The following is a 21,150-nucleotide window of genomic DNA, read 5'->3' on the forward strand; positions in this document are numbered from 1 at the left end:
AAGTCCACATGAAGACTAAAGACTATATGATCAGGGGTCAATATATATTGTCAATATATTGACAACATATATTGAGCTCTCCGTCTGACTCCACATTACAGGGTGGAGTCATGGAACAGCAGCCTATAGGAGGCTAGTCTTAGAGGAGTACAAACAGGGAGGGGCAGTGGTTCAACTGGTTGGTTCACAGCAACATTACCTTGTTATGAGTCGGACGGTTTGCTGTGACTCACTTCATTACAGCAGGAAGAAGACTAAGGTACTGTACTCAACTCTGATCCCTGATGCATCATAAATGCTATTCACTTATCACTTAATCACTTATATATCATCAATAGGAAGATTGCTATTTTTATGTAAACATGTACTGCTAAACATTATTATTAAATATGTCAGGTAAATGAACAAATGTTTAAACTGTAGTGTCCGTCACTGTTATGAAGTTAATCGGTCACACTGCTGTTGGCAGAAAGAATTAAACTTTAATTTTCTTATTAGAAAATGTAGCCGATTCTAAAAATATACAGTTATATATGCATTGTTATGTTGTTAATATTATTATTATGAGTATTATTATGATTACGAGGTGCGGAGAATACATTATACAGTTGTAATTGGTTGTATACAGTTGTATGCATTATACATCTTTGTAAGTGAAGGTGTTTAAAGATCATCTTGTTCTGGTTCTTGTTCTCTGTGGGCCTTTATCACAGCTCTGGTTGTAATGTCATATGACACGAGGAAGTCCATATATGGTGCTGCCTTCAGAGCGGTTTAACCAGCACAGGGAACAGTTGGTATGATTTCAGCATTGTGAACTTGATTTTGATCAGACACATTTGAAGCCCTTAGAGACCTTCTGAGTGGAATGATGAATAGTTGTTAAAGTTATTAATTAATAATTATTAAATAGTTATTGGAAACATCTGGGCAGCATCTCCACATATTTGCTCTTATTGAGAGTGAGAGGGTCTATGAACTGCTTCTTGGAAAGACCACCCTGCCTCTCGTCCACAATAAAGAGACAGCAGCCCCCCAAAAAGCAGCTTGCATAAAAACAGAGAGTAAACCAACGCTGAATTGTCGTAGAAACAATACAGAGTTGTTTTTGTGTCCAGGTCTCCAGTCTACTATGGATGAGGAGAGAGAGGAGGGGGCTCCTACCTCTAAAACCACTCTGTCTGGGGAACATGGCCGCCAGAGCAAAGCTAAGAGGTAAGAAGAGGATCTCTCTGTCTGTGACTGTTGTCCTTCTCAGAGCTCAGCACTGATATCTCATGACTCCATCATCAGTCTTAGTACAAGCTGTGTGTGTGTTGTGTTGAAGCCCAGAGCAGCGGGAGAGAGCAGACTCCCCTGGACCCAGCTGTGTCTCCTTGAAGAGTGACTGGTCGATGGATGATCCTATTAACTTTAGAGATGGAAATCAGTCAATTGACAAGAGGTGAGGATTTATCAGATATTATTCAACTATATCTATCAGACATCCTTTAATCCTGGTTCTTGTTTTTCTATAAGAGTCCAGAAGGAGAGAGGGGACTCCCCTGGACCCAGCTGTGTCTCCTTGAAGAGCGACTGCTCTATGGGTCATCCTCCTGACCTTAAAGATAGACGCTCCTCCAGAGAGGAAGGGTATGGATTTGTCAAAGATTATAAAACGACAGCATCGATCAAACATCCATAAATCCTGGTTCTTGTTTTTCTATAAGAGTCCAGAAGGAGAGAGCAGACTCCCCTGGACCCAGCTGTGTCTCCTTGAAGAGCGACCGCTCTATGGGTCATCCTCCTGACCTTAAAGATAGACGCCCCTCCAGAGAGGAAGGGTAAGGATTTGTCAAAGATTATAAAACTACAGCATCTATCAAACACCCATAAATCCTGGTTCTTGTTTTTCTATAAGAGTCCAGAAGGAGAGAGCGGACTCCCCTGGACCCAGCTGTGTCTCCTTGAAGAGCAACTGGTCTATGGATCATCCTCCTAGACTTAAAGATGGACGCCCCTCCAGAGAGGAGAGGTAGGAGTTTCCAACAAACTAGTAGTTTTACTGACTGATATTTACAATCAGGAAATTTTTGTATTAAAAAGATACTGTGTGTGTGTGTGTGTGTGTGTGTGTGTGTGTGTGTGTGTGTGTGTGTGTGTGTGTGTGTGTGTGTGTGTGTGTGTGTGTGTGTGTGTGTGTGTGTGTGTGTGTGTGTGCACGCTGTCTCCACAGGCGACCACAGGAGAGGTCAAAGGTTACCAGTGCTCAGTCTGTACAGCAGCATCAAGCAGAGCTGATCAAGGTGTGTAAATGAAACAAGACATTTGACTTCAGCTCTAAACAGGGGCTCCGTAAAGGGAGGGGGGGGGGGGGAATTCATCATAATCAAGTTAATATATTTAGTGTGAAAATGTTATCTAAAAAACGTAGCAATTTAAACAAACAAGGGGTTTGTTCCTCCATGTTTGGCTAAATGTTCAGTATAGTCTATATATTCCACCTCTCTCTCTTTATTGCATGGTTCAGTCTTGCGTGGATCCAGTTTTCAGCACAGAGTCTTCCACTCGGTCAGCTTACAAGCAGAACAGACGGAGAACAGACTGTCAGTAGTTTGACACGTCGTCGTTGATGTAGAAGTCGTGGTATCAGAAACAGAGAGCTGAGAGGGAGGAAAAGGGCCAACAGTTTATACAAACAAAGGTTTTTTATTTATTTACCTTCCTTCCCTATCAATCAAATAGTTCTTCATAAAACATGAAATTCATAAATATGAATCAATAAATGAGGGAGACAGGTGGATGACCCGGGAAGTCTGTTTATTTAGGCCTTCATAAATTTTCTTCTACTTATCAACTATACAGCCAGGGTAGGTCTGTGAATACTGACCCCTAGTGGTGAAAAGTAATAGCGGAGTATGAAGACAGTCTGTGTCTTTTCTGTCCCATTTTACTGAGGTGTTTAGAGCAAGTGTAACATTGCTGGCATCTGACAAACTTTGGGAACCAATTGACCAAAATGTAAAACACCACTGAATTTCATGAATTTCTCAAGAGGAAAGCCTTTTGCCAGAACAGCAACAGCAATGAGAGATGCCACTCATGTATAGGGCTGGGATAAAATATTATTTTTTAAACGATTAATCTAGAGATTATTTTTTCGATGCACAGTTCGATTCGATTATCGATTATCTCCCCATTAATTGACTAATAGCAATTTATACATGTTGATTTACATATCTGAATGAAAAAAACATGAATTCCTTAACATTGCAATGCATGTTTATTGCCTTTAAATTCAAAAATAAAAGTGCAAAGAAATGCATTCTTTGAAGTCTACGTTGCTCGGTCATCTGGAGCTGCTCCCGGGTGGCGCCTCTTCAGGTGCTGGTGCATTTGCCGTGGGGCTAGAATGGAAAGTCATCTCCATTTTGCAAAGACGACGTATCACGGAATCGTTTCCTTTTACATTAAAGAATTCCCATACTGTAGAGGAATGAGTGTGTGGAGCCTTGCACTTATGATAGTCTGAGGAGCCACTCGCGTTGCTACTACGCTCCGGCGCCGCCATCTTCGTTTTGGGTTTTTCGAATCGACACACATTTTTCGCGTCGACGTAATTTATGCGTCGACGTCATCGATTACGTCGACGCATTGTCCCAGCCTTACTCATGTACCTCTTACATTCATACATCAATGGTCAATGACAGCAGGCTTAGTATTAGGTAATTAGCAGTAGGCTACACTAGAGCTAGTCTATCAATCTATGGGTGGTAAAATGGATTTTCTAGGCTGGTGGGTGGTCTAGGTTGGAGGCCCAATATATTATTTGATAAGGCCCACAATCTCTAGTGGTGCCCCTGGCTCTACATGGGCAATAAAAGCATCTCTTGTGGAGCTTATAGGCTCCAGTTTTCCCTCTTTAGACCAGGGAGACGTTAATCTAGGACAGATGCTTCTGATGTCCTCAGTTAGTTCAAAGTAAAGTTCTCCTTGATGTTTGTTCTGTTCCAGAGGGCTGAGGAGAACGCACACGCTTTTCTAGACAAGGAGCTGAAGAAGCTCTGGAGGGATCTCTTCTCAGATTACCCACAATGCTCGGAGAGTCAGAGGGAGAAGGAGGAGGAGGATGATAAGAACGAGGAGCAGAGGAGGCGCGCCATAGAGGGAGTGGTAGACATCACAAAGCTCTGCCTGATGGAGATGAACCAGGAGGAACTGGCCGACAAGCTGGGGAGTGGTAAGATACTCATATATAGGTTAAATGGGTTGATCCATATATGTAGGGTTATTGTGGGGGTATCAGCTTAAAGAATTTTAAACATTAAACGGCAGATCAACAGCAGAATAACTCAGTGGAAGAGATGCACCACTATCTTGTTATATCAGGTTAGCAAGTCACTGATACCACTGATACTCAACAACGACAGCACTACTAATAAAGTTATAAGATCCATATAAAGTAGAATTTAATACTTTTTTCTTTACACCAGTAATATTGCTTGGAAATATGAATGGTATGTTTCTTCTGGTTTGGGATTTAGGAGCTGTTGCGGTCCAGTGGCAACATGAACTCAAGGCTCATCTGAAGAAGAAGTTCCACTGTGTGTTTGAGGGAATCGCTAGAGCAGGAGAGCAGAGACCTCTGAATGAGATCTACACAGAGCTCTTCATCACAGAGAGAGGCAGTGGAGAGGTCAACATGGAACATGAGGTCAGACTGATTGAAAAGGCATCCAGGAAGCAAGCCAACGAGGAAACACCAATCAGATGTGAAGACATCTTTAAACCTCTACCTGGACAAGATAAACCAATCAGAACAATAATGACAACCGGAGTGGCCGGCATTGGTAAAACTCTCTTAACACACAAGTTCACTCTGGACTGGGCCGAAGGCAAAGCCAACCACGACATAGACTTCACATTTCTCCTCACTTTCAGAGAACTGAATTTATTGAAAGGGAAAGAGTTTAGCTTACTGGAACTTCTTCATCAGTTTTCTGTTGAAACCAAAGAATCAGGAATCTACAGATACGACCATGACCAAGTAGTCTTCATCTTGGATGGTCTGGATGAGTGTCGACTTCCTCTGGACTTCCAGAACAACCCGATCTGGACTGATGTCACCGTGCCAACCTCAGTGGACGTGCTGCTGACAAACATCATCAGGGGAGTCCTGCTTCCCTCTGCCCGCATCTGGATAACCACACGCCCTGCCGCAGCCAACCAGATCCCTGCTGAGTGTGTTGACATGGTGACCGAGGTGGGAGGGTTCACCGACCCACAGAAGGAGGAGTACTTCAGGAAGAGATTCAGAGAGGGGACAATGGCCACCACAATCATCTCTCACGTCAAGAAATCTCGAAGCCTCCACATCATGTGTCACATCCCAGTCTTCTGTTGGATCACTGCTACAGTTCTAGTGGACTTCTTCAAAACATCCCAGAGAGGAGAAGAGGTGCCCAAGACCGTGACTCAGATGTACAGCCACTTCCTGAGGGTTCAGTCCATACAGGGGGACAGGAAGTATCATGGGCGAGCTGAAACCGATCCACAATGGAGTTCGGAGAGCAGGGAGATCATTGTTTCTCTGGGGAAACTGGCTTTTAACCAGCTGGAGAAAGGCCAGCTGATCTTCTACGAGGCAGACTTGGCAGAGTGTGACATCGATATCAGAGCAGCCTCAGTTTACTCAGGAGTGTTCACCCAGATCTTTAAAGAGGAGTGTGGACTGCACCAGGACAGGATGTTCTGCTTTGTCCATCTGAGCATCCAGGAGTTTCTGGCTGCCCTTTATGTCTTTCTGTCCTACATCAACACTGGTGTCAACCTGCTCTCAGAAGAACATCCAACCTCCAGGGAAGCTGAACTCCTCCCCCTCTACCAGAGTGCTGTGGACAAGGCCTTACAGAGTGAGAACGGACACCTGGACTTGTTCCTCCGCTTCCTCCTGGGCCTCTCTCTAGAGACCAATCAGATGCTCCTACAAGGTCTGCTGGGACCAAGAGGAAGTAAATTACTGGGCAATCTAACAAAGAACGTTCAATCGGGGCAGACAGGAAGGAGGTCACAAATCAATAACCAAATAGTCCATTACATCAAGGAGAAAATAGGTGGAGATCTCTCTCAAGAGAGAAGCATCAATCTGTTCCACTGTCTGAATGAGCTGAATGACAGTTCTCTAGTGGAGGAGATCCAACAGTACCTGTCATCAGGAAGTCTCTCCACTGAATCTCTCTCCTCTGCTCAGTGGTCGGCTCTGGTCTTCATCGTACTGACATCAGAAGAGCAGCTGGACGTGTTTTACCTGAGGAAATACTCTGCTTCTGACGAGGGTCTTCTGGGGCTGCTGCCATTGGTCAAAGCCTCCAAAACATCTCTGTAGGTTCACTCATAACATGTATTAACAATACAGCACTATACATAATACTACAATATAAAAGTTATAGTAAATTTAAAAACATCTCTGACGGTGCACTCAGAACATGTATTCCAATGCGCACAATACAATATATATAATACTAGAATACAAAAGTTACAATAACATACAATATATACATTCTTATAACATGTTTTACGATACACACTATATACATAATTCTATAAAAGTAATATTATGATACCGTTTTCTGTTATAGCATTTTTGTTAGTATCAACATTGTACACCTAATATGTAACTACCATTCAAAGATCTAATGTATAATCATTTGTTCAACTATCAGAAAAGTCTTATCAAACATTTAATCACAGTTCTCAACATGTTCTGTTTTTTTGTGTGAAGGCTGAACAGCTGTCATCTGTCAAAGAGATGCTGTAAAGCTCTGGCCTCAGTTCTCAGCTCCAACTCCTCTAGTCTGAGAGAGCTCGACCTGAGTTCCAATGAACTGAAGGATTCAGGAGTGAAGCTGCTCTCTGCTGGACTGGGGAGTCCACACTGTACACTGGAAACTCTCAGGTCAGTTTTACTAAGTGCAAACAGTTACACCACAAGGTTCGGTTTCAGAAGACTTTTACCTACTGCCCCCTGGTTTGAGAATCACACCTAAATGACGTCAAACTATATCAGATAATAACTCAGTACCTTTGATGACCACATGTATTAGAGTGGTGCCATTGGACATATTACACCTTGTTGTTTATGTGGGATGCGAAAATGAAAAGATGAAAAAGTAATCCCAATGTTACCATTGCAACTTTTCAATTATAAACACAAAATATAATAAAAGTGCGTTCCCACAATCCCCTGTTAACGGGTCAGTGGTAGTTAAACAAATGAAGTTGCAGTATTTGCATCCATTAAAGTTTATCGGTCTAAATAAACCAGCAGCCAGACCAATGTAGACCCTGCCTTAGCTTGGTTAGTACTGGATGGGAGACCAACTGGGAACACTGAGCTGCTGCTGGAAGTGGTGTCGGTTGGTGGCCAGTAGGTGGCACTCTTCCCTCTGGCCAAAGCATAAATCCTGATGCCCCAGTGCAGTGACGGGGACACTGGGCTGTGGAAGGTGCCGTCCTTCAGAGGAGACGTAAAACCGAGGTCCTGACTCACTGAGGTTATTAAAGATCCCAGGACGCTTATCGCAAAAAGAGTAGGGGATTCCCCGGGGTCCTGGCTAAAGCTGCCCAATCAGGCTCATTCATCTGGCCCCCTATTAATCCCCCTGTTTAAATAGCTGATTCATTCATCCCCTCACTCTCCACCTCAAGCTGGTGTGTAATTGATTGATTGAAATGATTGAAATTCTTTATTGACACATGCACAAACGTAAGCATACAAATGAACAGGTCAAAAGGATAACACATAAAAGCCCATGAGCTTATTTCCATTGTGGTCCCTTGGTGGTGCAAGCATGTATATAGGTGTATGTAAGTGTGTGTGTTAAAGGTAATGTACATGACAATGGGGTCAACAAAGTAAAATATGACATTCCAATCACACATTCACGATTCATGTGTGGTGAGCGTTCTGGCGCCGATTGGCTGCCGTGCATCACCCATGTGGATGCTACACATTCGTGGTGGTTAGTGAGGTCCCCCCTTCACTGTAAAGCCCTATATGAAGTCAATGGAAGGTGACTTGAAAAGCGCTATATGAATGTATAGTTCATTTCAAGTTCAGAAATGTATAATTTCCATAGGAAAAACTCAACTATTTCTATTTTTTGTTGCCATGACTTTATAAGGTCTTTGTTATGTCATAATTTTTCTACAGATATGCTTTATATATATTTTATCTTCAGAACTTCAATAGAAGACATAAAAAACCGAACAAGGTCAAACAATTTAAGATGTAGAAATACAGAACAATATATGTAGAAATACAGAGCAACATAAAACAATTGAATATGAATAAATACAGAACAACATAAAACTATTGATTGTGTAAAAATATAGAGCAACATAATAGGATTGAATATGTAAAAATAGAACAAAATAAAACGATTGAATATGTAGAAATACAAAGCAACATAATTGAATATGTTGAAATACAGGACAACATAAATTAATATGTCGAAATACAGAACATAAAACGATTGAATATGTAGGAATGCAAAGCAACATAAAACTATTGACTATGTAGAAATACAGAACAGCATAATTGAAAATGTATATATACAAAGCATCATAAAACGATTGAATATGTAGGAAAACATAAACATAAAAAGATTGAATATGTAGGAATGCATAAACATAAAAAGATTGAATATGTAGAATTACAGAGCAACATAAAACGATTGAATATGTAGAAATACAGAACAATATGAATCTATTGAATATGTAGGAATACAGAATAACATCAAACGTTTGAATATGTAGAGAAGCAAAGCCCCAGAGGGGGTTTCATAGTCGTCCTTGTTTTGAAGCCCGGTAAAAGTGTCTGAAGTCAGGGAGGGCAAGTGCCCTTAGTGTTTTAGGTTTTTGTAAATGAGCTTAAGCACATTTATGATGGTTTATCAAAATAAAAGGTTGAATTAATGAATCAATAGTCTTACAGAAGGAAGCATTGGGACTGATAGAGCGCTGAAGGCCCTCCTTGGCTCCACAGCCCTCTGCTTCGTTAGGTCTGACTCTGTTCACACAGAGTTCAGGATCCCTACGGCCGTCAGGGGACTGCTGGAGGAAGTTTGAATGTCCACATTCATCTCCTTGAGCTCACTTCCCTGATCCCTGATAGCAGCGAGGAGAGCGGAGGCGCTAGCATCACTGGACGTCCTCCCCTCCAGTGTGGCCCCATGGCGGCCCTGTGCTGTTCGTTAGCTACACCATGTTTCTCCTGTGAGCTAGTTGGATCCTTTAAGCACTTTTAATCTCACTTCCTAACATGTTCTTTTTATTGTGTGTGCAGGCTGAATTTCTGTGATCTGTCAAAGGGATGCTGTGAAGCTCTGGCCTCAGCTCTCAGCTCCAACTCCTCGAGTCTGAGAGAGCTGGACCTGAGTTCCAATCGTCTGCAGGATTCAGGAGTGGAGCTGCTCTCTGCTGGACTGGGGAGTCCACACTGTACACTGGAAACTCTCAGGTCAGTTTTACTTAACGTGTAAACAGTTCCATATCAGGAGATTATTATAAAACGACTACTTGCCCCTGGTTTGAGGATCATCCTAAATGCCGTCTAAATATATAATCGAATAACTCAGTACCTTTGCTGACCACGTTTATCAGGGTGGTGCCATTGGACATATTACACCTTGTTGTTTATGTGGGAAAATGAAAAGTTGAAAAGTTATCCAAGAGTTGCCATTGCATCTTTTCAATTATATACGCAAAGTATAATAATAGTTCCCTCCCACAATCTCCTGTTAACGGGAGAGTGCGAGTTAAACGAATGAAGTCACAGTATTTGCATCAATCAAAGGTTATAGGTCTACGTAGACTAATTATAATGTGGCGAGCAGCACAGGAATGACCCGACGGGAGACCAGATTTAAAGCAGTTACACAATACACCGCAAGCACGCACGCACGCACGTGTGCTGCTCGCCAAAATATAATTAAAGGGGACATATTATGCCATCTATCCGTCATACATCTAGGTGGACACGCCCACCTGTGATGTCAGAAGCTGCACAGTTTCAAAATGGTTTGTTATGGCTAATCACACTCACACCTGGTGGTGTAATATGTCCCCTTTAAACTAATTTAGTCACATTATTTGCATCAATCTCAACTCTCACGCTAACGAGGGCTCCAGGGGTGCTCGTAGGGTGCTAAGAGCATCGTTACTATAGCCTCAGTGGAGTCACCTGCTGGACATTCAGTGGTATTGGATGTGTTTCATTAAAACACATCCAATACCGCTGGACATTCAGTGGTATTGGATGTGTTTTATTAAAACACATCCAATACCACAGAATGTCCACCTGGCACCATTTCGCAATACCCCCAAAACAGTGGTTACCGCCAATATATTACTCATAGACTACTGTAAGATTTAAAAAGCAAAGACCGAGACAGAGTCCACAACAACATAATTTATTGCAGCAATTTAAAATTCCAAAAATAAATGAGCAGCCGAAATGCACCGATCAAACGCCACGTCCCAAGGCAACCCTCTGACATGGCATATAATAAAATCAAATGATTCCATTGGTCTTGTGTGGGAGGTCGCTTTCGAGCTGCACTTGCTGTCTCCCTCTGATTTTAATTTAATCTTGTGGTTGGTCCTCGTATTGATCAATGACAGAAGACATACTGTAAACAAATCATGCTGATACCAGCGGGTGTCGGAGAATCTCTGCAGGCGTTTTTTATTGCGATTATTTGCCATAAAGCACTGTAGGCGCTTCGGTGAGGCTGTGTTGAAGTTCATTATTAATTGGACCGTGTCTAGACAGTAACGAACATTCCTGACCTTATAGTAGAGTGCACAATCGAGAGCGTGGTTTCTGAAGTGAACGTAGACTGCTGCGGGAAACTGTGCTGCAATGCGTGCCTGAATGCCACACGCTTTCCCGCTTACATTACCAGCACCATCACAAGGCGTATTTACACTGCCAAATATGCCGTCTTATGTACGCCTTTTTCGCGGCACGAACCACGCGTTAACACTACCCGAGGTAAATTGCCTGCTTGAGCTAGCACCCCAATTTAGTTAATTTAGTCAGCAAAAATAAAGAATATGTTGGCGTTTTTGGACTTGTAAATAGTTAATCGCGTTTGTAGCCTACACTGACATGAATACATTTTTACATGCGGGTGACTTCATTCATAAAAAAAATAAAATATCCGGGAGTATGCAAATTATTCTAAAGAGGTCTAAACTCTGTGCGCAGCCCCGCCTTCTCCAGTGAACCAAGAAAGCCCGCGCTGTGACGAACGGGGGATTTGACCCCCTCAGTTTTACACAGGAAACTTGAGCAGTGTAAAGAGGCCTATACATCATCCTGCCGAACAATATGGGCAGGATCTAGACCAAGCTCTTCTAATCCGGTCAGCAATAGCTGTGTGTCAATGCCCAGCCTCTGCCTTTGAATGATAATGAATGAATGGAACGTTGCATTTTTAATGTTTACACCAAAGATTCTAGACTAGAGAGTGCGCGCCAATCCATGAAACCTTTTAAGGAATCAGATAAAGTCTGCTCTTTATGTGCTAAGAAATTAGCACATTATGATAAATGTAGTTGTCACACAAGCTGTTTTAGATTTTTATAAGATGGAATTGTTTCAGGGGGGAAAATGCCTAAAAAAAATATACACACAGCGCATTCAAGATTAGGACTGACAAAGCATATGTCAGCCCAGGCCTAATCAAATGGGTTTTAATATCTTCAGTGTACGTATTATTGTAGTCTATTCTTTTCGTAGGATACTCTGCTGTATTCCTTGATGGGGACATATTTGAACCCTTTTTTACCCTATTTTCCTGGGACATTCCTGCGTCTCCCCCTCCTGCAGAGCCCTTTTCAGCACCGTGTCAGTGGACAGTTACAAGCCTACAAACGTCGTTAGAGCAGAGCACGCGCGTTCATGTTAAGAGGAGTTTCAGGAAACGCTCCAAAGAAATTTACGAAGGTTCGCAAGATCCTTCGTGAGAATCATCGTATGAGCTTGGATCCATTGTTATCGGGAAACGGGCCCCAGGTTTAAAGAAGTTACACAATGCACGCAAGACCCAGAGAGTTGCCTTTTTTTTTACACACACACACACACACACACACACACACACACACACACACACACACACACACACACACACACACACACACACACACACACACACACACACACACACACACACACACACACACACTCATACTCACACACACGACTCCCTTGGTGGCGGTGCCGCTTCCCCCCCGAGGCTCCCAGGATCCTTTGCGGCACCCGGACACGGTGACCACGGCCGTGATCACCACAAAAACAGAAGAATAATGTATCATAATTTTTATATAACTATCAGAAAAGAAAAGTTTCTGATAGCTAACTATCAGAAAAGTCGTCTAAAACATTAAATCAGGGTTCCTAACATGTTGTGTTTATTGTGTGTGCAGGCTGATTGGCTGTCATCTGTCAGAGCGATGCTGTGAAGCTCTGGCCTCAGTTCTCAGCTCCAAATCCTCTGGTCTGAGAGGGCTGGACCTGAGTACCAATGATCTGCAGGATTCAGGAGTGAAGCTGCTCTCTGCTGAACTGGGGAGTCCACACTGTACACTGGAAACTCTCAGGTCAGTTTTACTCAATGTGCAAACCTTTACAGCACAAGAGTCTATATAAAAAAAAAGTAACAAAAAAACTTCAATAAAGACATTTAATATAGAATGTACAGTTTACTATTTTTTATTATTATTATTCTACCTATTCACATGTAGTCAGGCTTTTTTTTTTAAAGCTTATTAGAATTTAAACATAAAAAAAATTAACATTGGCGTAACTTCTCTTTCAATTATGGAAAATGTTAAAGACATAAACACAGTAACGTGGTCTTTTTATTTTGTGTGTGAAGGCTGACTGGCTGTCATCTGTCAGAGAGATGCTGTGAAGCTCTGGCCTCAGTTCTCAGCTCCAACTCCTCTAGTCTGAAAGAGCTGGACCTGAGTACCAACGATCTGCAGGATTCAGGAGTGAAGCTGCTCTCTGCTGGACTGGGGAGTCCACACTGTACACTGGAAACTCTCAGGTCAGGGTTAGGGTTAAATGTGTCGTTGGGTTTGTTTAATAGTAAGGGATGATCCAAGACTAGGTGGGCTGTGATCTAAAAGAACAGACGACACATGTCTAAAGCCCAGTTCAGACCAAAGATTAGACTCGCAACGACTTGCAACTCGCAACTCCTTCCAACTCCTTGCGACGAGACGGGCTGCGACGTTCTAAAAATGGGGCAGTTCAAACTGCTGCACGGGCGGCGACGTCAGGTGGTTTCCCTAGCAACTGTGAACGCTCTGGCACAGCTGAGAGCCGCAACAGCATCAGCATCACGCTAAAAAGTAGCCTAACTTAGGTTTGCGATTAGGTTGCTTGAGCTAGCACCCCAATTTACCCTCCCGGACCCTACACACACATTGGCGGTTTATTGGGTTTCATTCTGATGTAAATGCAACGGCTCCGCGGTTCCGGGGGGTGCGGGGGCTTGGGTAGAGGTGTTGCTGCGCTGTCTCCACAGAGACAACGCAGCGATATCATCATGAGCAGTTCTAACTTTGTAGAGAGATTTCTATTTGCAAAAACTGTTGGTTTATTTTTATTGATCCCCTTCGAGAATTTGTGTGTAAAGGGGGGGGACTAGGCTATATTCTCGCCTTCCTACTTTGTAAAGCGCATTGTAGGCCTGTTGCTTTTGGGCCAATACTGCGCCCATTCCTTGATTCGTTCTGCCGCAGCACTCCAAACAATACATTTTATTCCAATGTTCGTCAAATCCACTCCAATAGTGGTCCTGCATTGAGTTGAAATCCAACTCTAATGAATATATGGTCCAGTTTTACGTTTCAAGAACATTTATACATTCCCAGGGCATGTTAAATGAGTGCATGCCCCGCCACTCATAACACACTTGTAAAATGCAGTCGTCAATTGATGGAATGGGTTATTTCATAAATCATCACAAACAAAATTTGGATTTAATCAAATAAATTACAGATAAATAATACTGAAATGGCCACTTTTTGGTTGAACACATTTGAAGGAAATAATTACGATCCCCAATGTTGACCTGAAGTTAGGGTTAAGGTCACGCTGCTGCAACTCTTCCCCTGCGACGTTCCAAAACAGCCTCGTTGCGAGGCGAATCTTAGGTCTGAACTGGGCTTAAGATCCCCACCAGATTCAGCATCATTATTCATTTGTAGGCTGGGGTCAACATGTCCGAGCACAGATGGGAGGAGGGTGGCCAAGAGGCCAGAGGAGGAACAGAACTTTAGAGGACGAGGATTCTAGGAACATCATTTTTATTTTTTAATAATAATAATAATAATAATATCTTTATTTTATATTGCGCTTTTCAGATACCCAAAGTCGCAGATTACAAAGTCATAGAGGGGGGGGGGTATTACAGGCAGGGGGACAGTACAAGCAGGACACATTTACATTTACAGGCAAAGAAGGGGGGGGGGTATTACAGACAGGGGGGACAACACAAGCATACACAGCACAGGCAGAAAAAAAAAAAAAAAACAGAGTTATTGAGATGTAACAGGGGGTAGAAGTGTAGGCAGTTGGGTAATGGTGGCTAGGGATAGGGAAGATCATAGGCTTGGGTGAAGAGGTATGTTTTGAGGCGGGACTTGAATGTTGTGAGTGAGGGAGAGTGGCTAACAGATTGGGGGAGGGAATTCCAGAGTCGGGGTGCTGTGCGTGAGAATGCTCTGTCGCCAAAGGTTTTTAATCGGGATGTTGGTGTAGTCAGGGTGAGAGTGGAGGAGGAACGGGTGGCTCGGGAGGGGCGGTGGGGGAGGAGGAGGTCAGACAGGTAGGGGGGGGCTAGGTGGTGAAGAGCTTTGAAGGTGAGGAGGAGTATTTTGAAGTTGATGCGCTGCTTGATGGGGAGCCAGTGGAGAGAGTGGAGAACGGGAGTGATGTGTTCACGGGACCGGGTGTGGGTGAGGAGGCGGGCAGCAGAGTTTTGGACCATTTGGAGTCTATGGAGGGAATGGGAGGAGATGCCAGTAAGGAGGGAGTTGCAGTAGTCAAGGCGAGAGGAGATGTGTCTGATTTTGGCGATGCGGGGGAGGTGGAAATATGAGGTCTTGACGATGTGGCTGACATGGGGAGTGAAGGTAAGGGTGGGGTCCATGATGACACCGAGATTGCGTACCAGGGTGGAGGGGGTGATGGTTGAGGAGTCGATGGTGAGTGAAATGGGACCAGTTTTATTGAGAGTGGATTTGGTGCCAATGAGGAGGAGCTCAGTTTTGTCACTGTTCAGTTTGAGGAAGTTGTGAGTTAGCCAAGTTTTTATTGTGGAGATGCAAGTTTCGATGTGGGTGAGGGGGATTTGGTGGTGACGTATATCTGGGTGTCATCGGCGTAGCAGTGGAAGTCCAGGGTGAGTTGGCGGAGGATGTGACCAAGGGGGAAGAGGTAGCAGATGAAGAGGAGGGGGCCGAGGACTGATCCCTGGGGGACCCCCTGCGTAACTGGGGAGAGGGTGGATGAGTGACCGGAGAGGGAGATGAACTGTTGCCTGTTTGTGAGGTATGATGTGAGCCAGTCAAGTGCAGAGCCCTCAACACCCAGTTGGCGCAGCCTTTGTAGGAGGATGGAATGGTTTATAGTGTCAAAGGCTGCGCTGAGGTCTAGTAGTAACAGGATGTTGAGGGCACCGGAGTCTGCAGAGGTGAGGAGATCATTGAGTACTTTGACCAGGGCTGTTTCAGTGCTGTGAAGTGGACGGAAACCAGATTGGAGGGGTTCGTAGAGGTTGTTTGACTGGAGGTGGGTGTGGAGTTGGGCGGCGACAATGCGTTCAAGTGTTTTGGAGAGGAACGGCAGGTGGGAGATGGGGCGGTAATTGGAGAGGTTGGCGGGGTCGAGGGTGGGTTTTTTGAGGATGGGGGTGATGGAGGCCAGTTTGTAAATGGAAGGAACATGGCCAAGGGATAGAGACTGATTGAAGAGGGTGGTGAGATGGGGGATGAGAGCAGGGAGGCAGGCCTTGGTTAGGGTCGTTGGGAGGGGGTCAAGAGAGCAGGTGGTGGTTTTAGAGGCAGTGATGATGTCTAAGATGTGAGAGGAGTCAACAGGGGAAAAGGCGGTGAGGGGAGGGGAGGGTGGGTGGTCAGGGAGAGTGGGGGGGTCAGGGGTGGGGGGGGTGATAGAGTTGATGGCGACGGCAGTCAGGGAGCTGTTGATTTTGGAGATTTTGTCATTGAAGGCAAGAAGGAAAGAGTTGCAGATGTCAGGGGAGGAGGGTGGTGTGGTGTCCAGTGGCTGGAGCAGCTTGTTGACGGTGGCGAACAGGGTGCGGGGGTTCCGGTGAGAGCTGTTGATGAGGGTGGAGAGGTGGGCAGATTTGGCGGCTTGGAGAGCATCACGGTAGGAGGAGATGTGTTGCTTGTAGGCTTCGGCGTGGACAGTGAGGCAGGTTTTTTTGAGGAGTCGTTCCAGTTGGCGGCCCGTCTGCTTCATGGTGCGGAGTTCAGGGGTGTACCAGGGGGCAGGGTTGGTGTATGAGACAGAGGAAGTTTAAGGGTTGTTTATTTTTGCTGTCTTGTTAGCTGCTAGTGTGTCATTAGTTAACAGGTTATTCTAGCTGACAGAACACTGGCCAGCTGATGTGAGGGTGAGGGGTTGCTGTCCTGTTAACTGCTAGCATGTTATGTATGTTATATGTGATGTAACTCTGACCAGCTCATGTGAGGGTTAGGGTTAGGGGTTGCTGTCTGTATGTTATGGATGTTATGTGTTATATGTTATGTAACTCTGAGGAGTTGCCATAAGTGTAGACATGAGGCTCGGTGATGGTGGCTCTAGACGGGCTGTGATCTGAATTAAATCATAAAGCTTTAAGTTGTCCATCATATGGAATTAATACTTTATTAATCTGTTTACTTCAGTAAGAAATATTCTCTTCCAGATAGAATAAACAAAGGTGTGTGTTTGTGTGTGTGTGTGTGTGTGTGTGTGTGTGTGTGTGTGTGTGTGTGTGTGTGTGTGTGTGTGTGTGTGTGTGTGTGTGTGTGTGTGTGTGTGTGTGTGTGTGTGTAGGTTGTCTGGCTGCCTGGTCACACAGGAAGGCTGTGCTTCTCTGGCCTCCGCTCTGAGCTCCAACCCCTCCCATCTGACAGAGCTGGACCTGAGCTACAATCACCCAGGAGACTCAGGAGCTGCGCTGCTCTCTGCTGGACTGGAGGATCCACGCTGGAGACTGGACACTCTCAGGTATGGAGAGGACAGCTCACCATTCAGAGACAATGCCTCCTACAAGGATTCAACCCTCTGCTAGATGAAGTGGTTTGAAAAGGCAGCTGTAATTTATGTTGTGTAGAAAGCGATGAGACAGCAGATGATGAAGGCGTATGTTTCAACATGCTGCTCTCACTTTGTTTCCCCCCCAGTGTGGAGCACGGTGGAGTGTGGAGGCTGAAACCAGCTCTAAAGAAGTGTAAGTGTCTGTTTGATTCATCACAAAGCACACTGACTATTGAGAGGGAAAGTCCATCCACACAGAAGGAGGTGACGTCTGTTCATTCAGATATCTGGGAATGAAGCTGATGACTGACATCATGTATCTTACATATATAAACATTAACATAATGTGATTATATCATGAGTGATGATTTTACAACATTGGACATAACACCATAATAATCAGAATACTGTTAATCATAATTGCATGTCTATTTTATATTAAAAAACTATTAAATTAAACTATCATCTTGTCACTATTATAATAATTATAATTTTGTTTTAATTCCGGTCATTACATTAGCTATGGCACATAATAATCATATTAACATGTTTTGAATGATGCATGTGTTTCATTTTAGATTTAAATTAGAGCTGGAGATGCTGTTTATTTAATAATGATGACGATGATGTTGATGATAATTATAATTAATAATATTGGTTTAGCAGCCTAATCATGTTCCTCCCGTCAGATGCCTGTGAACTCACACTGGACCCAAACACAGCCCACAGAGTACTCTCTCTGTCTGAGGACAGCAGGAAGGTGACGCGGGTTAAAGAGGACCAGTCGTATCCGGATCACCCAGAGAGGTTTGACGCCTGCCCCCAGGTGTTGGGTAGAGAGGGTCTGCCTGGCCGCTGCTACTGGGAGGTAGAGTGGGGAGGACGGGTTGTTATAGGAGTGGTATACAGAGGAATGACAAGGAGAGGAGTGAGTACTGACAGCAGGCTTGGATTGAACAACAAGTCCTGGAGTCTTGAATGTTATGACGACGATGACGCTGCTCCCTACACTGCCCGTCACAACGGTAGTAGAACAACCATACGTCTCCCCCCCCCTCACTCTAACAGAGTAGGGGTGTATCTGGACCGGCCCGCTGGCTCTCTGTCCTTCTACAGAGTGTCCCCAGGTGGAGGAGGGTCCTCAGACACACTGGCACTCATCCACACCTTCCAGGCCTCCTTCACCCAGGAGGTCCTCCTCCCTGGGTTTATGTTGTATAAGAGTGGTTCCTCAGCGTCTCTGTGAGTGTCCATTGTAGACACACAAACACACAAAAAGACACATGGAAAAGCACGCACATGTAAACAGTCATAAACACACCCAAACCTACAAACACATATGTACATAGAAATTAACACACACGCACACACAAACAAACACATCGTTCATGACTCTATAAACACACACAAGCACACACAAACAAACACATCGCACTCTATAAATACACACACACACACGTACACAGGCTTATTTACACACACACACACACACACACACACACACACACACACACACACACACACACACACACACACACACACACACACACACACACACACACACACACACACACACACACACACACACGTACACAGACTTATTTACACAGACATGCACTCACACACACACATCCTTCATGGATCTAAACCCACATCAGGTCTGTGTGCCGGTGGTAAGCAGCAGGTAACATCAGTGTCTCTCGTGGTTCATCTCTCAGCCCTCTCTGTGTTCAGCTGGGCTGCTGAGCGTCAGATTAGAGGGGGCCGCTTGGGTCTGGGAGGTCCTCACAGTCCTGACGTTGTTAAGGACCAGCTGTTAGGGGGACGTTTGAATACCTGTGGACCCATGGACGTACCTGTAGTGCATCGGGTTGTTGAGCAGCAGCTGTTGGTGCTCTGAGGGGTCAACCCGTTCAGTGGAAGTACAACACTTTGTGATTGATTTAAATACTCCACTGAACTCCAAATGCTGCATTTTATTGGGCTTCTGGAAGGTTCAGCATAAACCATGAAAGGAAGATCTTCCTTTGGGTTAAGGAGGTTGTACAAAGATTTACTTTCTAATGTAAAATATGTTTTAAATGTTTATTGAGTGTTATTTTACTACATTATTTTATATATTTTCAACATCGTTTTAAAGGAATCCAAAATCAGTTTATATTTTGCCATGCCTGACATGGAACGTGATTTAAAGCAGATTTAACAACATAATCATGAATGATGATAAGAGTTCTATGGGAAAGGGTAACAATGTTGTAAATTACTTTCAACGGATGATCGTTTCTTTGTGTTCTGTTGGGAACAAGTCAACATGTTCAGTCATTAAAGATGTCTTCTGATTTGTAATTGTTCATAAATCATAATGTTAATAAACTACTCAGTGCGTCAAATGAACGTTCTCGTGTGTTCAGACGATTCTTCCCGTTAGTTCAGTTTAAATCCTCCAAGTCTTCTGGAGACGTTACCTCCAACACAACAGTGGGGTCTCCATTCACCCCTTCATCAGTGTGGAGGGAGGATATTACCACACACAACAGTGGAGTCTCCATTCACCCCTTCATCAGTGTGGAGGGAGGATATTACCACACACACAACAGTGGAGTCTCCATTCACCCCTTCATCAGTGTGTGGAGAGTTTATTACCACACACACAACAGTGGAGTCTGACTTTTTTAACCACACACGCATATACAAAAAAAAAAGTAAGTAAAAAGGTTCGCCTATCTGGCGAACTCTGCTGTCTGATTGGTTCAGAGACAGCAGGCCTGTGGTAATGCACCAGGCCCTTAGATGGTAGTTCACGTTACATGGTGCAAAGGTTTCCTTACGTCCTCATCTCCTCCCTCCTCACCCTAGCTGAATGCACTCCTCCAGGTAGTACCACACACACACACACACACACACACACACACACACACACACACACACACACACACACACACACACACACACACACACACACACACACACACACACACACACACACACACACACACACACACACACCCCTTGTCAATCAAAATCAAACCATTTTCATATTTTTCTTGATCCATTTTGGGACCAATGAGGTGCTGTGATTTTTGTAGTTTCCCAGATTATCGATCGCTTCAATTTTGATAAATTTTTTTCTGTTAATATACAATGCAGATGTTTTGTCATTTTGAGAACGCAAATATCTGCTGACCTTCTCCCCGAAGTCGAAGCAGGGCGAGGGGAAGGTCGTGTCCTGGCTGCTGAAGGACAGTCGACGGAGGTCTTGTGGATGAGGGTGTCGCCTCATTCCGGGGTCAGGATCCCCCGCTTCTCCATGTAGAAGCTCCCGTTGGGGTAGGAGCCCAAAGGTCAACAGGCTGACCCCCACATCCAGACCGTTGTCTGCCCCCTCCGCGTTCAACACCCGGCTCATCAGACCCTCTGATAAACACACTCATGGTTCTCAGGTTAGACACACGTCATACGATGACCAACATTTCAGACCGACTACCTGAAGACTAAAACTCCATCCAGAGGCCAAATGTCGATGAAATGCAAGAAAAGCAACAGAGCCACGATGTCTGGATGCAGGGGTTTGACTCAGGGCAGAGCAAGCAGGGGCTGGGGGAATAGCAATCCATTCATGGGAGAATCGGGACTCTTTGATTAAGCGATACTTGATTGAGCAACGTTGTCAGTTAGACACAAGTCAGTACCTTCCTATGGAGTGCGCTCTATAGGAAAGTACTGATTTGTGTCTCTCTGACAACATTGCTCAATAGAGTATCGTTTAATGTTATGCGTACTCGACAATCGTCCATTTGCATTGAGGACCTGTAGAACAGAAACCA

General features: G+C 44.3%; 2 protein-coding genes across 6 annotated transcripts in view; both read left to right on the plus strand.

Annotated features, from left to right (window-relative positions):
- Positions 1-234, plus strand: part of LOC130377407 (NACHT, LRR and PYD domains-containing protein 12-like) — a 39,843-nt gene extending 39,609 nt beyond the window's left edge. Inside the window, exon 18 of the mRNA XM_056584522.1 lies at positions 102-234. Coding sequence (XP_056440497.1) covers positions 102-129 — 28 coding nt within the window. The 3' untranslated portion in view covers positions 130-234. The remainder of the gene's footprint in view (positions 1-101) is intronic.
- On the plus strand, positions 171-19,934 carry LOC130377408 (NACHT, LRR and PYD domains-containing protein 12-like). 5 transcript variants are annotated; one of them, XM_056584523.1, is made up of 16 exons: positions 171-259; positions 1,119-1,215; positions 1,328-1,444; positions 1,519-1,632; positions 1,710-1,823; positions 1,901-2,014; positions 2,216-2,285; positions 3,994-4,219; positions 4,524-6,360; positions 6,761-6,934; positions 9,326-9,499; positions 12,472-12,645; positions 12,924-13,097; positions 17,123-17,296; positions 17,473-17,519; positions 18,016-19,934. In XM_056584523.1, the coding sequence occupies exons 2-16, from the start codon at positions 1,133-1,135 to the stop codon at positions 18,570-18,572; spliced, it is 4,149 nt and encodes a 1,382-aa protein (XP_056440498.1). In that variant the 5' UTR covers positions 171-259; positions 1,119-1,132; the 3' UTR covers positions 18,573-19,934. The 5 variants fall into 5 exon arrangements, with proteins under 5 accessions (XP_056440498.1, XP_056440500.1, XP_056440501.1 ...); XM_056584524.1 differs by lacking the exon at positions 171-259 and adding an exon at positions 266-797; XM_056584525.1 differs by lacking the exon at positions 1,710-1,823 and having other exon boundaries at positions 1,898-2,014.
- Positions 19,935-21,150: the final 1,216 nt, after the last annotated feature.

Source organism: Gadus chalcogrammus, chromosome 23 (genome assembly GCF_026213295.1).
Source record: "Gadus chalcogrammus isolate NIFS_2021 chromosome 23, NIFS_Gcha_1.0, whole genome shotgun sequence".
NCBI lineage: Eukaryota > Metazoa > Chordata > Actinopteri > Gadiformes > Gadidae > Gadus > Gadus chalcogrammus.